At 37.1% G+C, this 16,447-nt stretch overlaps 2 protein-coding genes and 1 long non-coding RNA gene across 4 annotated transcripts; 2 read left to right on the top strand and 1 right to left on the bottom strand.

Annotated features, from left to right (window-relative positions):
- Window positions 1-10: 10 nt before the first annotated feature.
- On the bottom strand, window positions 11-6,870 carry LOC105255466 (armadillo repeat-containing protein gudu). Its single transcript, XM_011264767.3, has 10 exons — window positions 6,712-6,870; window positions 4,982-5,285; window positions 4,333-4,536; window positions 4,005-4,091; window positions 3,575-3,823; window positions 2,674-3,105; window positions 1,600-2,004; window positions 1,108-1,329; window positions 538-653; window positions 11-90 (listed from the first exon to the last, which is right to left on the bottom strand). Exons 1-10 carry the CDS (start codon window positions 6,762-6,764, stop codon window positions 57-59), a joined length of 2,106 nt encoding a protein of 701 aa, XP_011263069.2. The 5' UTR covers window positions 6,765-6,870; the 3' UTR covers window positions 11-56.
- A 642-nt stretch (window positions 6,871-7,512) lies between these two features.
- On the top strand, window positions 7,513-8,007 carry LOC112637739. Its single transcript, XR_003122682.1, has 3 exons — window positions 7,513-7,574; window positions 7,714-7,828; window positions 7,930-8,007. It is a non-coding gene; the product is annotated as an uncharacterized LOC112637739 (long non-coding RNA).
- Window positions 8,008-8,114: 107 nt separating this feature from the next.
- LOC109610304 (28S ribosomal protein S21, mitochondrial) lies at window positions 8,115-9,010 on the top strand. 2 transcript variants are annotated; one of them, XM_020028802.2, is made up of 2 exons: window positions 8,115-8,235; window positions 8,620-9,010. In XM_020028802.2, the coding sequence occupies exon 2, from the start codon at window positions 8,622-8,624 to the stop codon at window positions 8,892-8,894; it is 273 nt and encodes a 90-aa protein (XP_019884361.1). In that variant the 5' UTR covers window positions 8,115-8,235; window positions 8,620-8,621; the 3' UTR covers window positions 8,895-9,010. The 2 variants fall into 2 exon arrangements, with proteins under 2 accessions (XP_019884361.1, XP_019884363.1); XM_020028804.2 differs by having other exon boundaries at window positions 8,115-8,300.
- Window positions 9,011-16,447: the final 7,437 nt, after the last annotated feature.

The raw sequence follows: 16,447 nt of genomic DNA, 5'->3' as shown, positions 1-16,447 counted from the left end.
TACACTCGGCTTTTTCTCTTCCTAATATTGTCTTTTATATTGATAACTAATGTCATTCATAGACGAAAATCAGTTTCCTGTAATGTGCTCCTGTGAAGAAATTAAATAATTGTACACACAATAATATAATTTTTCAAATAATTTAAACTTAAAGAGCATAAGCAGATGTATAAATGTATAAATTTGAAAGATACAACGAGCGATTCTGTCTATGGATTTCTCGAATATTAATAATAAAAGTTGCTAGTCGAATGATAATTTTACTAAATGACTACCTTAATCACAAGTCTTTTGATATTTAATTAAAGTCTCTTTAATATTTAATTTGAAATATTCAATTCAAGTTTCTTTGAACATTAATAAACTAATAAAACAAACATTTCAGAAACATTAAATAAAAAGTAAAAATTATTTCCTCGTATTTTCTTATAAAAAGTGAAGCAAAAAAACAAAAATCTGTTTGACAACATTCAAATAAAAACTGTCTGTTATGCGCTTTAAGATTCAACTACGCTAAAAAAAATATGAAAGAATTACATTTCTTTGAAGTGGAATTTCTCCGCTGTCAATGCGAGTTTTCTTATGTGACGAATTGTGGACGCAGCTGCGATCTGCACTTCCGGATCGTCCGAACCCACCAGGCGCAATACGTGCTGTTTTTTTAATTTTTTTTTTTCAAAGTATCATCATTTTCAAATCCGAATTCTCGAAACAAAACGAAAAGCGCGAAGAAAATAATCCCGACAATTTATCATCCCGGTGCGAGATGATAAATTGATTTAATCCAAATGTTCGAAACTTTAAAAAAGCTGAATTCTTTTTCTAATATCTGAATTCTTCTTTTTCTGCAGAAAATTTTATCTGCAAGAGTGACTCTATCGATTCGTATTAAAACGACACATGTATATTGTAGATATTTTTTTTGCAACGCTAACAGTTATAAATTGATGAACTTTTCAGTGCTTATTAAGGAAAGATATTCTATCATTTTTTTCACGGGAGAAAAAAGATTTTCGAAAATTATATTTCGTGGAATTTCTCTTCTCTTTAATATAGAACGATCTCATTAATGTCGCGTATGTAGGCGACGTTAGCGTCTAATTTTACCTTAATAACGCCGCAGGTGTGCATGGTCACGCAATTTAAGGGCTCCTTGCTCAAATGGTATACGGCGATGCAGACACCCTTTAATACGTCCTTGTTCTTGCTACTCATATAATTAACAAGCGGTGCAACGGCGTTTAGTTTGCCAAATTCGTAACTATTTCGATCCCACTCGCAGCAATAAGCTATCGCTAACGTTAGATTTGCCCGCAAATTTTCGTCGTCCTAAAAAAAAAAAAAACGGAACATCTTACTATTGCATATCTTAATTAAAAATATCTAATAAAAAGAAATTTTACATTCGAGTGCTTTTGCTTCGTGGAAAAAATACAGAGTAAATTCCTATAATTAATTAGTATGTGAATTAATTAGTATAATTAATTAGTAAATGAACTAGTATTAAATGACGTAAAAAGGAAGACTCATTTTTATCAATTGTTTTTTTTTCCATGAGAAGCATCCCCGAGAAAAAAGAAGTATTAGCGCTAAGCTAACAGTTTCCACGAGGGCGGCCAATTTCCTCACGACCCCGTGATCCGTCAGGATGCCCAGATTCTCGGGATCGGCGGCGATCTCCGCGATCATGGCGCAGACCGCGGCGAGCACCTCCGTGTCCTTGCTCTCCAGGAGGCTGACCGTGAGCTCCAGACCACCCACGAAGGCGCGAACCATTTCCGACGAGTCCTTGGCGTGCCGGATGCAGGGCACCAGTGCGAGGCAGGCGTTACGTTTGATCACGTCGCTCGGATGCTTCAGCAGGGACCAGACCAATCGCACCCCGTCCAGCCGGTGCTCCGGATCGTTGATGATGTCCATGCATCTCTCGTCGACGGCGCACTCTTTCAGCACCAACGGCACGTTCTCGAGTAATGGCTGATACGTGGCGCTCAACAATCTGATCTGCAAAGGTCCGGGAAGGGAGTTAGGTACATTCTGCGGAGTCGCCAATAATGAGGTGACCAGGAAACGTCACGCGATTCATCGAGAGCGATGCTCGTCATTTCTTTGAAGCGCAATCCAATTATCACCTCATCTGAAAATTATTTCTCAAACAAGGTCAGGTGAGAAATAATTAAACGCAAATAGGTCAATGCAGTAATATGCTGATGATAAAATTAGAGATTATTATAAAATTACGGAAAATTAATCTAATAATCGTGTTCGAGAATAATCATTAAGAGAACTGCGACTATCGATTTTATTCCATGCAGGACAAATATTTGTAGATAGCTTCCGAACGCACATTTATTGCTCTTTAAATAATAATTTAGTGATGTAAAAATATACGACATAAAACCATCTGTAGCAAATGGAGTTTCGAGTAACTCCATTTGCTACAGATGGTTTTATGTCGTATATTTTAAACTTCATATATAATACAGCTTCATAGCTTTTCTATCTATATATCATAACTTTGAGGATATTTATTCTGTTGTATGTGTGTTCGCTTTATCATTCAATTGTATAAACATGTCAAACAGGAGGACTAAAGTTTGGTCCAGCGTCCAAAAGAGAGAGAGAAGGAAATGGCTGGACAGAAGAGTACTTTCAACATTGAACGATCTTTACCAGTTTCGGTAGACCCTCGTTAATTCTCAAGACGTCCCTGTTAGCGGGATCCTTGCAGCATTCGGCGAGAGCGCCCACGACGTTGGCCAACACCCGCTCGTCCTCGTTCTCTTCAAGTAGCGGCACCAGCGATGCCACCAGACCGTTCTGATTGAATCTCGTTACGTTCTCCGGACTGATGGCGCACTTCCAAACGCTGCCGGTCACCGCGGCCAGTAGCTGCTTGTTGACGCGCACCTCGTCGCTCTGCACAAGCTTGCAGAGCGGATCCAGACCGCCGGACCTACGCACCATCGTTCGGGTCTCCCGATTCGAGGCACACTTGAAGATGGCTAGGGCGCAATTCTCCTTCAGTTTCACATTGTCGTTTCTCAAGTGGCGCACCAGCTCGTCGATCATGCCCACGCGCTCAAATGCTTCTCTGAAAACGTTCTGCAAACTCATAGAAATGTAATACCAGCCATAAGGAGATATTTTCATTAAGATAGATTGCAATTAGTTGATAAATACCGCTTCAAAGCTCGAACCGGCTTATAAATTTAATCCTATCTTAATTAATATCTTAATTAATTATTAACTTAATCATTTTAATTACGTGTTTAATAATCCTTATATATTTGTTCGTATTAATTAAATTTATTTTTTAGAGTTGCTTTAATGATAAGCAAGCTATAAAGATAACTCGGTAAACCATAAATTCTGCTTCAAAGTTTGAACCGGCTTATAAATTTAATCCTTTCTTAATTATTAACTTAACCATTTTAATTACGTGTTAATAAGCCTTATATATTTGTTCGTGTTAATTGAATTTGTTTTTTATAACGCGATATATTTTATAGATTTGATCTGACGATAAGTAAGCTTTAAAGAAGCTATAAGCTATGAAGAAAATTTGTTAAACCAGATCAGCACACTGCTGCACGACGCCCATTGTCGGTATGATCAGCTGTGTATGCTTCGACCTTAGGAAGCGTGACATAAGACGGACAACGCCATGTTTGCGAAGCTCCTCCTTGACTTTCGGACTGCTGCTCAAGGAATCTAGGACCTTGGCGCAACCTATAGCGACCGCCACGAGTTCCTTGTTGACCTCACTCAATTCGTCATACGGTCGACGGAGAATCTCATTTGGCACATCCATCACATCTAGCTAACAAAGTAATTATTTAGCAATATTTAGAAGATCAAATTTTAAAAGATATTAATACGCTTCGATATTTAAAAATTGCATGTATAATAATTTTGGAAAACTCTCGAAATACATTCGTTTTATCGATATATAATTTCCCATGGAGTGAATAAAAATATGAGTAGTTACAAAGATAACTCACTATGAGTGGTATTCCACCACGAATTCGAATCTGCTTCCTGGCTTTCCTGACTCGAGCTATAATCGCCAATGTTTCTGCGGTTAAAATCTGAAAAATGAAAATAGTTAAACATGGTTTATATAATAAAATTAGATGAAACAAAAAAAAAAGTAAAACGCGCGATAATTACGTATCTAAGGATTTAAATATTTAGGATATTTAGGATAATTTTTAGCATTTCTAACTCGTTGGCTGATAATATAAGCTCAATCGATGATTAAATTGAATTTTAATATAAGCTTCAATCGATGATTAAATTGTAAAAGCTCTCAAAATTGGAATCGGTGACCTGGATATCTCTAGCGGGATGCTTCAGCATTTGGATTAACGGTGTCGTGATGTCCAAGTCGATCAAATATCGCTTCATCTCCGTGGAAGTCGCAATTTGCAATAGCACCGACAGCGAACCATTCTGACACTTGATGTCATTCGTTTCCAAAAGGTTCACCAAAACCTCGAGACCGCCCATTTCCTGGACAGCCTTTTGTATGATCTGTACTATCACGATTAAATTTAATCGTGGAAATGAAAGAGAAAAAATTTTTATTCATTTCTTTATAAAATATAATAAATCTTTATTTTCAAAGATATCCAGGTAGCAAGATGACGTCTTAAAGACGTCATCTTGCTACCTATGTATCCATATTAATTATTTTATAATAAAATGAATAAATTTGTTTAAATAAAATATTTGTATTTCTTATTGCTTTCTTTTGATATAATAAAATTAATTTAATTAATATAATAAATATAATTTAATATAATAAAATTTATTATATTTTAATGATATAATTTATTTAATAATATAATATAATAAAATTTATAATAAAATTAATTATATTAAAATTAATTTTATTATGAAAATGAATAATTATAAAAATAATCTTATTATAATAATTTAATTATAAATTTTATTATTAGTGAAAGATGAAAGGAACCTTGTCGGTGAGATCATAATCCTTCAGCAGACACAAGGATACCATGGTGGCGGTTTGATTGCCAGCCTTCATGTACTTAATGAGCTTTTGTATATGCCAGAACTCGGAAGGTACTTCCGGGTGATCTTCCTGACGATATCTGGCTTCTTCTTCGCCCTCCGATTCTGGCTCATCGTCGGAGCTCTCCTCTTCGGCTTTTTCGCTGATAATACGCACTCGAGGGCCATAAGGTTCGCCAGTGAGTAGAGATATCTGTGGCTTCGTAGTCTCGGGTTCAATCGTCTCTGCGATTTCTGGCTCTGATCTACAGAAACGAAATTATAGTAAACTCATTTAATTCTATGTTTTAAGAGTTTTATCTATTAAAAATTATTTATTAGAGATCCTTTTCTCCTTCTTCAAATCTTAGAGAAAATGTACAATGATTCTAGATTAATCTCAAATTTTTAATATAAAAATATTTTAAATCTTAAAGTTTCTTATTGGAATAGCTTGAGTTACATAATGTATGATATTCCAAAGCATCATAAATTAGAAATTTTTATGGAATATCAATCTTGACGATGCAATAAAAAAACCTTTGCTTATACTTTTGATTAACTTGCATTTGTATGAGGCTTATACATTTTTTTAGGAACATTTAGCACAATAAAGTTTTCAAAATTATTTTCTTACAATTAGTGGTATAAATATAAGAATTTGAAGATCTAGATTATATATATATATATATATATATATATATTTTTTTTTTTTTTTTTTTCTTAAAAAATATCTAAAAACGACTTATCATCATTTAGTCGTTTTTAAGATGCATCGTCAAGATTTTGAGGTGATCTATTGTGCTGCTCGAGAGAAAAATTCTCTTTCTTGGAGAGAATTTCTTTTTTGGTTTAGAAAAAAATTTCTTTTTATACAAATTTTCTTAAAAAAAAACAAATCACTAAAATTTATAAAAACAACATTGAAAAAAATCCAGCTGTCTAATATTAAAATCTGTAAATAACAAGCTAACGAATACGCGATTAAAAATATCATGGATTGGAAGAGTCAACACGCCGATTTTATCCATCAAAGAAATTTAAATTGGCAGATAAATTTTTTTCCTCGAATATTTCTCCCCCAAAAAAACTTTTGTAGTATATATCACTTTGATATTGGGATTTGAGCTGGTGAGCTCATGTAACTGCCCATCACGAAGAGAATGGCCATTTTCGAGAAGATTTCTCGAACATCGAAATTCCATTAATCCTCTTTGAAAAGAAATGTCGGATATTTTTAGTAATATCAAGTTTAAAAAAGTAAATCTCCAAGATTTGATTTTGACACGGTTCGATAGAAAAAGGTATTTTAGAAAAGGTAAAGAAGCGAAGAAAAAAAGTATTGCATATTGAGTACTTGTTAAATATGAGTTGCACACACATACACACACACACACACACACACAGAAATATGAAACAAAGCGGTCGTTGATTATTAATGAAGAGCTTGTTCCTCCCTCCTCCTGATTCCATTTTCCACCTGATTCTATCTGGTAACTGAATAGATTTATACGATATATTTTATTATATTTGAATTGTATCCCATACAATTAATGGTATAAATTAATAATAGATTATAATCTCTTTCTGCTTGTAAAATAAACAATAGCATTAATACAAAGGCAAAACTAAAGCCAGTACGGATTTATGTGATTCGTTTTTGCATAAATTTATTTGTGTCAATTTACTTACTCAACATGATTCACCTCCTGTGGCGCAATTTCTTTCTTTTTCTTCGGAGGCATTTTTTATGCAGCAAACATAAGTTTGCGATAAATGTTTTTCTTTTTTTGAAGAACAACGAAAAGAAGTCTTTTTCGGGAGATATTAATCTTTGAGCTCGCTGACACGTTTGACAATCGCCACGCTGGAATAGAGTACTATCGATCAAACAATTATCGCCAATTTCGTTTGAAATCCATCGTCTTGTCCGGAGTAACGAAAATTTGACGCTTCGAAAAAAAGCGAATAAAACATTATTGATGGCACTTTTTTAAAATACCGGTGCGTCATCGTTATTTATGCGATATTGCGCGCCTGAAGTAAGCCACTTTCGAACATGTCAATTTTCATTTAGCGCACGATCCCTCTTCACAAAATTCTCAGTCATTTTTGAAAACGTATCGTATAGAAACTTATCGACACGTTTTGTAAAAACGCACGCCGTAAAAATGTCACGCAAATTATTGATAATTCTCTGTATTAAAAGCGCTTCGTAAAATTATGCGCATTCTCTTCGAAAAGTTTATTCGACACATAACATCAATTCGGGGAAGAGAACACTTTAGTCGGATGAAATATGGACGCGTCTCGTAAAATCTCATCGCATTTGTCGTTCGAAAAAATCGTTCCTAGCGAATCGACGTGATCGCCGCGAAAATACGCGAAAAACCAACCGGAAAAGCTGTAAAAAAAGAGACCGCACGACATGTGAACAAATGTTCATCATACACATATACGCTTCGCCATTCGCCGTCATTTTACTCTTACTGTCGTTGAGTATCTGGCTCTGCATATGTCGATGGGGTTTCGGTTACAACTTGAAAGACAGAGAGGTAATTCACGAATATTTACAGACTCCACATCTCTTTATTTTTCATACGTTAATCGTAACAATAATACATCGCTCTCTTCTGAATCGGAGAAATATATTTTTCCACCAAAATATGTGCTTAAAATATTGATTTTTTGCAGATCGTTCATTGCCTGGTGATCTACTTTATCATCATCACGCTGCTCAACGTGATATTTTTAGGGCACATAAGATTCTTTGGTCATTATCCTCCGGAAATGAGGGATAATTAATCAAGTATATTGAAAATAGCGTGATGTTTTAATTATAGAATGTCATAAAAGACGACGGGAATTTAATCATTTCATATTTTTCAATTCATATTTTTATTTTTACAGGTATATCGTTCGTTAAGGCACATCTTTTTCAAGTGATTTGAAACTTTGCATCAACAAAGAGAGAATAATTTATATCGGGGTAATTATTTTTACAGAAATTGTTTATGGTATAAGATATTACACTGTCCTTTTACTTTATCGTTCGAAGATGTTTTCTTACTTTAATTTGCAGCGACTAGATGGCATTACTTGCTTTGTTTTGAGCCGACAGTGCACAAGAGGAGGGTTACTAGTTGTGTCACCTAGAATCAATAGTGTGGAATATTAATTTACAAGTGAATTAATGATCTTTCGTGATATCTTTTAGTAAGTAAAGTATCTCTCGTTTGATGGATATACGTGACAAGTGTTTGTAGTTGAGAAAATTAAAGGTAGCATGATTAATTCCAAATCATAACCTAACCTAAAATCCGTACAACTATCGCACAATAACATTGATATCGATTCTTTTTATAACAAAAAAAATTTATAACAAAAAAAAAATTTTTATTATTTTTCTGCCATTAACTTTAGCAAACATGTACTTTAAATTTTTACATACGTATATATTTAATTTTTAATGGATAAGTATATGTGTATATTATACATACTGTTATATATTTTATCCAAAATGCTTTAGAAAAAAAATTTGTTCCAATTGTTAAGATAGTAATAGGTACAAAAATGTAATTGCCAATATTTTTTTTACAGAAATGAGCTTGAGAAGACACGCTCAATTCATCAGTCGTACAATTTTTGTACAGAACAACGACGTGGACAAGGCATGTCGCATATTAAATCGCATATTATCCAAAGAGGAAATATTTGGCCAATACAGACGCACCAGGTACTACGAAAAGCCAACCTATGCCAGACGCAGGATCAATTTTGAGAAATGTAAGGCAATTTACAACGAAGATATGAACAGGAAGATTGAATTTCTTCTACGAAAAAATAGAGTGGAACCATTCCCTGGTGCATCATAAAACTACAGATCTTAGTTTCAATTGTACAATTGCGAAGCTTTCTACAAGTTTATTTACATGATTTAATTTATGAATGCTGGTACAGAAATATAGAGAAAATGTTTTATCGCAACAAATATTGATTATTTCTATTATTTATGTATTATTGGTGCATTTGGTATTAAAAAAATTTTTTTTTTTTCCCATTACTATAGTCGCTAATATTCCAATGCATACTTAATATCGACAGATTTTGAAATATGTATTTCCATAGTTCCATATAGGATATAAATTAATTAACGTGTTATTGTGCATTCTACAAAAATACAGTGTTGCATTAAGAGACTGGAGAATCAATAAGTAAATACGCGAGATGATGGATCAACAACACGACGGTTTAAACGTTAATGCAGCGTCAAGGAGCGAAATAAAAAATCATCCTGGCGGACAGAAACGCATTTTCCCGTTATCTCGCGCCATAAGTAACTCAAGAAAGTCCCTGCGCAGAAAGCTCGTTTCTCTCTTCCTTTTTATTCCCATCCCTCTTTCGGTGAGCGACTTTCATCATCTTTCTTTCGCGAGAGAGGCGAGAAAAGACAAAACGCCCGGTTGGTCGGTTGGTTTTCCTGGCAACGACTCCGCCAACTTGGCGAAAATTGAATAGATAGTGGTGTCCCCGGTCATGCCAAGTTTTCCTAGCGGAGGAGTCGGTGAGGGAGCGAGAGAGAGAGACAGAGAAAAGGAAGACGCGCGTGATCCTGTATTCTCTATTTGGCGATAAAACGAACGATGATGCCGCGTATTAGAGTAGAATAAGTAAGTTCTGTTTCTGCGCTCTCAGAACTCGATTTCCGAAATCGTTCTCGCAACGAAAAATGTTTGGCGAGACGTCCAGCTAGAACGTTAGCGCGAATCGAGAAAACAAGACTTTATACGTCATCGAATTTGCTCGTCCCTCCCCCCCCCCTCTCTCTCTCTCTCTCACACGCTAATTTTCGCTCGGAATAATGCAATTTTTAAAAGATTATATTGGCATTTGTGAATTAAATTCCATAATAATATTCCGGATAAATAGGTTTAATTTGGAATATTCTAATTATATATTTCTCATATTTGAATTTATTTATTTTTTGCATTATTTATCTTTCATTTTCTCATTCATAAAAACGTCTATATGGATGTATTTAACTTTCGAAAATTAAAAATGAAAATAAAAGGAGTGATTAAAATTAAAATAAATAGAGAGAACGAGAGAGAGAGAGCGAGAGCGACTTAATCAATTTGTAATATTGTACAACTGTAATCCGGAAGATTTAATTAACAAATCTATTAATAATCATTTCAAATACAGACAAAAGATAATGCTATTAGTATTAGGAATGCGATCCATCCAAAATATGCCAACGCTGCCCGCGCTGCCGCCGTATGATACCTTGATATAAAACATGTAAATATTAGTCGTAATGGATAGATTGTTCCCGAAAGGGTTAAATGAATATAAATTCCGGCGAGTCGACGCGCTGGCAAAGGTACACGTTCCTTAATGCGCCCGACAAGTCGTATAATCCGCAATTTATTCGACCTCAGTCGTCATAAATCCCACCTAACGCGGTACGTTATTCCCGTAACTAGGAGTGGCAAACGGATCTCATTTCAGCCATCGGGACCGCACTGTCGTCGCGCCGCGAGAAGGGTGAACGGGTAGACGGGACACCGACCGTCGTCTCGCTTGAGAAGGCGGTTTGGCTTAACTCCCGGGAATCTGGATCCGAAACTATCCGACCAACTACTCGCAAGACAGTTTGCCCAGAACCAGATTTCTCAGTCCCGGGGGATGCCACCCTGCCTACGGCCCCCACGTCTTCCCTCCGATTCTCTACCGTTCTCGTCTTCGTCCCCTCCCCCTCCCTCCCACCGCCTCCTCCCCCTCCCCTCTACGCCCCTTCCGAGCCATTTCGATTTGAAACTCCGCGTATGCCTTCTCTGCCGAATGACATGATGGCTCTATTATTGCGCGAGTGCTTTTGGATATTGCGTTATGTGGTGGGATCGGATTTTCGGGCGTGCTGATCGAAAACATTCTCGAAATGAACAGGGGTCGTGAAAAAAAAAGCTTAGCTATAATAAAACGACATTGAATATATCCCGACTCGAATTCTGTCGAAAATCTGCCTTGAATTCTCCGCGAAATATGATCTTTATTTATCTGCGCTTTTTTTTTTATTCAATTAATTTTAAATAAAACATCCGTACATTTCCAATAATAAATTTCCTTATACTGTCTTAACATAAGATTTTCGTTTATACGAAAGACTGAATCATCGAAAGATATTTATATAAAAAATGTTATCATTGATAATCATCGTATTTTCCATGCATTAACGTTAACGATAAAACTGCAGAATCGAGAGGTTCGAGGAAATTTTTGTTTAAATAAAACATCGCTCCGAGACGTCTGGTCTCGCTTATCAAAACACCTCGAAGCGGAGGCGAAATGACATCGGGTCTGTCTTTAAACGGAAACCCGCGGATCGGGTCCTCCCGCGAGACGGATGCGTCGAGTTTCAGCTGCATCGGAAATTTCGGATTTAAGAGTTTGCCCTGTCAAGTTCGCGGACGAGGCTGCGCTTATCGCAAACTTTATTCGCGAGTCCTGCCGACACCGACACCGTGTCTTTCTCTCTCGCTTTGTAGATCGATTTCGAATACCTCTTGAATTTGATTACCATTTGAAGGAGAAGCGATACATTATTTTTCTAAGACCTCGCAAGTCCGCGGACTGCATATGAAATGCATAAGAGATCCAATATCATTTATATTTAGATATACGGTATATGAGAAACCCGATATATTTCGTATAGGAAATTCAATATCATTTGCGTTCGCTCTTGTTTTGCAATGTAATTACATCATCAATAATATAGTGTTATTTCCCGCGCAACGTAATTATCTTGGGTTATGCGAGAATTAACGTAAAATGCTGACGGATTACAAACGAGCAATCTTTTGCCTAAGCGTTTTAACGCACGCGAAAGAGAAAGCTTTTTCTGAGGAATAAAAAATTCTAGAGAGGGCTTTCTCGCGGTTTTCTTACTCCATTACGAGTCTACCCCCGGAGAGACCGCGGGATTTATCCATCGGGATCTCACCTTGCGTGGAATTAATCGTCCAACCTACGCTTATCAAAAGAACTTTCGCGACGATATTTTTAGGTCCGTCTTCGGGCCTCTGAAAAATAGTTTGGAAGAGGCGGAATTAGGGGGAATTTTATGGCCACGGGGTAAAGCACCAGGTTGAGTCATGTAAGCGCTGATCTTTTCCTGATTTTGCCTCTTATTCTCCTCTTCCTGCCTCCAGCCCTCTTCCTCTTCCTCTTCATCCCTCGACACGACTCGTTTCTCTCTCTGATTTTCCACGTTCAACTCGAAACCTACTTAACTTGGCCGTCGCGTTCGTCATCGCAGACCGCTAGAAGACAAATTTGCCGTATGACATAATATTGGCTTAGTGTCTTGAGCAACTTAGGATACTAAACCGATAAACAGTACTTGTCCGCAAATATGAGATCCAGGATACCTCTCGATTGCGCTCCAAGCACGAGATATATATTCTTATATTCGATATTTGATTCATGTTCGATTCTCTCTGTTTCCCTTCGATCTTTCGCGATTCTTTTCTGAAAAAGGAATTTCGCTCGAGAGGTCAAGAGGACGACGTCTCGGGGCCGATATCGGAAATGAAACTCGAAACCTATAGTCGGGTCCATCTTAAACGCGACCCCGATCGATCCACGAAATATGTATGTATACATTAACGGGAGTGATGGACTCTCTCGCCCGTTCAATTTTGTATCAGGTCGCGAGATCGAGTGCGAGGCATCAGCCAACGAGCCCCTAAATCGAGCAGGAAACTGACGCTGATCGTAAGTAACTGACGTAACTCCCCCGCCGCGCAACGCGAGGCCCGTTGTATTCCCATCGCGTTAAACGCGATCGTCCAACTCGGGGAAAATTCGCTCGTGTAACGGAAGATCAGACGTCGAACGTAATCGTGCGCTCGCGCAAAATTAAGGCGAACGTGCGCTCGATTCATCGATGGCGGTGCCGATCGATTCGCGAGCCCTTCGGGGACGTCGCTCGTTGTAGGACGATTACCCGGGGACCCGGTGGCCGCTCATGAATAGCCGAGTATACAAAAGCGGCACAGAGACGGTGTCCCTTGCATATTGCAAGGGAAGCCTCAAAATTACTTTCGGTCGCTAGTTAATGCACGGTTCTCTTTCTCCCTCTCTTTCGTCGGGGCTTTAAATATTCCAATTGGCGAAGTTCGGGTCACCGCTCCGATCGTCGCCGATAGGTGCACCGAGAGCGAGCTAAATGAGCCGCGACGTAATTCAGTCTCGCCAAAGTTTTACTACGGGTCCAAATCCCGCCGTCACGTCGCCGAAACTGTCACACTGACGGTTTAGCCTCGCTCAGGGAACTCGCCCTTCCTCGCCCAAAGGATAGATAGGGCTGTCCACCCTGTCGAAAGGTAGACGAGTCGTCCCGAATGCGATCTAGTTAAGAGACCGACCTTTTTTTTTCCGCTATACATTTTCATCCCGTTTTATCCCGCGCGAGGATATCGTTTCCCGATTGATTGTCGGACTGAAATTTTCCGTCGATATTAATCTCGCCTGAGAAAATCACGTTTCTCTCGAAAGGAATAATAAGAATTAATAAATGAGGAATTTGACTCAAATAAATAAACAAAAATTAAATCAAGATTGGTATAAGAGCGATAGTTGGAAGACACAACACTTTCTTCTTATTGATTATTATTTCTTCGAAAGCTAAACATTATATAAATAACGTTTCGGATTCGTCTTTGATTCTTCTTTTTAGCGCGATTAAAAATATAAAAACAAACTATTGCATTGTAAAAAAGGAGAAAAGTTTATCTCCTCGACGCGCGGGTGACCCGAAACTGCTGAGATCTAGCAAACCTGCTGCTTCCAAAAGTTTATCAAATGTATTAAAATTTGCTGTGTAGAATCGCGATCGAGTAAAAAAAATTAATTAACCGATTATAAACCAAAAATAACAATAATTTATTACGACGATCGTAATGATTCCTTCTCAGGAATAACAAGTAAACTTGCTGTTTCCAAAAGTTTATCAAATGTATTAAAATTTTCTGTGTAGAATCACAGCAGATCTAACAGATCGAGTAAAAAATTAATTAATTGATTGTAAACCGATAATAATAATAATTTATTACGACGATCGTAATGATTCCTTCTCAGGAATAAGAAGTAAACTTGCTGCTTCCAAAAGTTTATCAAATGTATTAAAATTTTCTGTGTAGAATCACAGCAGATCTAACAGATCGAGTAAAAAATTAATTAACTAATTATAAACCGATAATAATAATAATTTATTACGACGATCGTAATGATTCCTTCTCAGGAATAAGAAGCAAACCTGCTGCTTCCAAAAGTTTATCAAATATTATTATAAAATTTTCTGTGTAGAATTACAGCAGATCTAACAGATCGAATAAAAAATTAATTAACCGATTATAAATCGATAATAATAATAATTTATTACGACGATTATAATGATTCCTTCTCAGGAATAAGAAGCAAACCTGCTGCTTCCAAAAGTTTATCAAATATTATTATAAAATTTTCTGTGTAGAATCGCAGCAGATCTAACAAATCGAATAAAAAATTAATTAACCGATTATAAACCGATAATAATAATAATAATAATTTATTACGACGATCGTAATGATTCCTTTTCGGGAAGAAGGAGAAAAATACGTAGACGAGCATAAAAAGCAGATATTACGAGTCCCCTATTGACGTCGATCGCGACTCTTGTCGAGCGAGAAATCGAAATAAGACAACGAATTTCGCATTCACTTACGCGGGAGCTGCGCGTGGGAATATGGGTCTTCTTGTTGTGCAGGAAAAAAGCTATGTCGGTTATTTCAGCGTCCGTCGAGCGAGAAATCGATGTTAAAGACATTACGTCGTCGATGTCGTCGCTCGCAGCCGCTTGAAAATCGACGAAAAGCAACGAAAAGGAAGCGCGCGCGATCGAGACGAGGAAAGAGGAACGTTTCGAGCGAGTTGAGAGGCGATCGATGAATATGGAACGCAGATAAAAAAGCGTTCGCGCGCGCGAGAAAAAGAGAAAGAGAGAGAAAGAGAATGAAGGTCCCCGGAAAAATATTCCCAAACGACTCTCTCGCTATCGTCTACAATACATACGTACATGTATGTATTGTACGGTCAAAACACACGCGCGAATTTCTACGAGTCTCGGGCATCATGACGTAGATTTAAAAAATTGCATGCTAATACTTGCAGATGATATACCGCAAAGGTATCAGGCCACTGATGAAAGTTAAACAGCCGGTGCGCGGAAGTGAATGGCAAAGTGGTATTACAATAACTTTGGTATTCCGGCCAAGTTTGCGTACAAGGGCGGACGATATACGCGATTATACGATGATTTTCATCGTCCCTTTTTGAACAATGCGCGTTAATACGCAAATATTGGTTTCGAATATTGCGGTACGATACGTTTTATTGAATCGTACGTTGTGCAGTGGCTCTCTTGTATCGTCAAGTTTGCAGTACTTCACCGAGATACCGATGTAATTGATAAGATAAAAAATAAGAGATAGATGTCTGCGCATGTGGCTGTACACATTTGCATTTATCTGTAATTAATATAAACAATATATATTATTAAAAGTATTATTTTTTCTTCCTACGTCTTAATTATCACTTGATGACTTTTTATTTTAATTTTTCACGGCACTTGTTTTGCATTCTTTTATAAATATTTTCAGAGGGAAATTTCTCCAATTAGATTTGTTTTTCTTACTATTTTACTCTTACGCGGTTTATTTTTCAAACATTTCAATTGTGATTAAAAATAGCGAAGACAACGTTATATCTAAAATAAAGTGACATTTATAAAATAAAGAGAGAAAAGTTATGCATCTCTGTTGGGAGAAGCCAAATGCGCATACACGCAATATTATTGTCAAGCTTTGAGCTTTAAAAGTCTTAGATACTTTTAATAAAAATGTTCGACAAGCATATACGATACATCGGGGGACTGTATTTTCTTGCAAAATTCCTTTGTTATATCTGACTAGATTCGATTTTATTAATTCGACCTCCCGTCGATACAGCAAGAATGCGTTTCTTCCACGCAAAGACTTATTCCGCGACCTCGTGACCTTTCTTTCCTTTGATCCTTGTCCCATTTTTGTTACGCCATCCTCGACTACGACTTCATCGACGTGCGTCACTCGGCGTCCGCCGTTCCGGCGTCGTCCTTTTATTTACTTATTTTTCTCCCTGCCCCCTCCTCGCTCTTTCTTTGATCCTTGAGGATGGTTTGACTACGTGGACCGCTCCATTTGCATGGATTTCAATCTCAAAGATCGTGGATCCGCGACTATCCTTTCCGGGTAGACGTCGTTATCCCTTTCTAGTCTGAATTAATAGTCTCAATCATACGGCATCCGTCGAATATTTTTGAATAATTTTCAAATTTCTTACTCCCTTG

The sequence above is a fragment of the Camponotus floridanus genome, unplaced genomic scaffold (assembly GCF_003227725.1).
Source record: "Camponotus floridanus strain SB8 unplaced genomic scaffold, Cflo_v7.5 scaffold2, whole genome shotgun sequence".
NCBI lineage: Eukaryota > Metazoa > Arthropoda > Insecta > Hymenoptera > Formicidae > Camponotus > Camponotus floridanus.
This window is presented reverse-complemented; position numbering and strand designations above follow the sequence as displayed.

Coding starts and splice junctions, on each gene's coding strand:
- LOC105255466 (XM_011264767.3), bottom strand. CDS start 6,764: ATGCCTCCGAAGAAAAAGAAAGAAATTGCGCCACAGGAGGTGAATCAT. Junction 3,106..3,574: donor TGCAGCAGTGTGCTGATCTG/GTTTAACAAATT, acceptor ATGAGTTTGCAG/AACGTTTTCAGAGAAGCATT. Junction 2,005..2,673: donor ACGAGGGTCTACCGAAACTG/GTAAAGATCGTT, acceptor GGACCTTTGCAG/ATCAGATTGTTGAGCGCCAC.
- LOC109610304 (XM_020028802.2), top strand. CDS start 8,622: ATGAGCTTGAGAAGACACGCTCAATTCATCAGTCGTACAATTTTTGTA.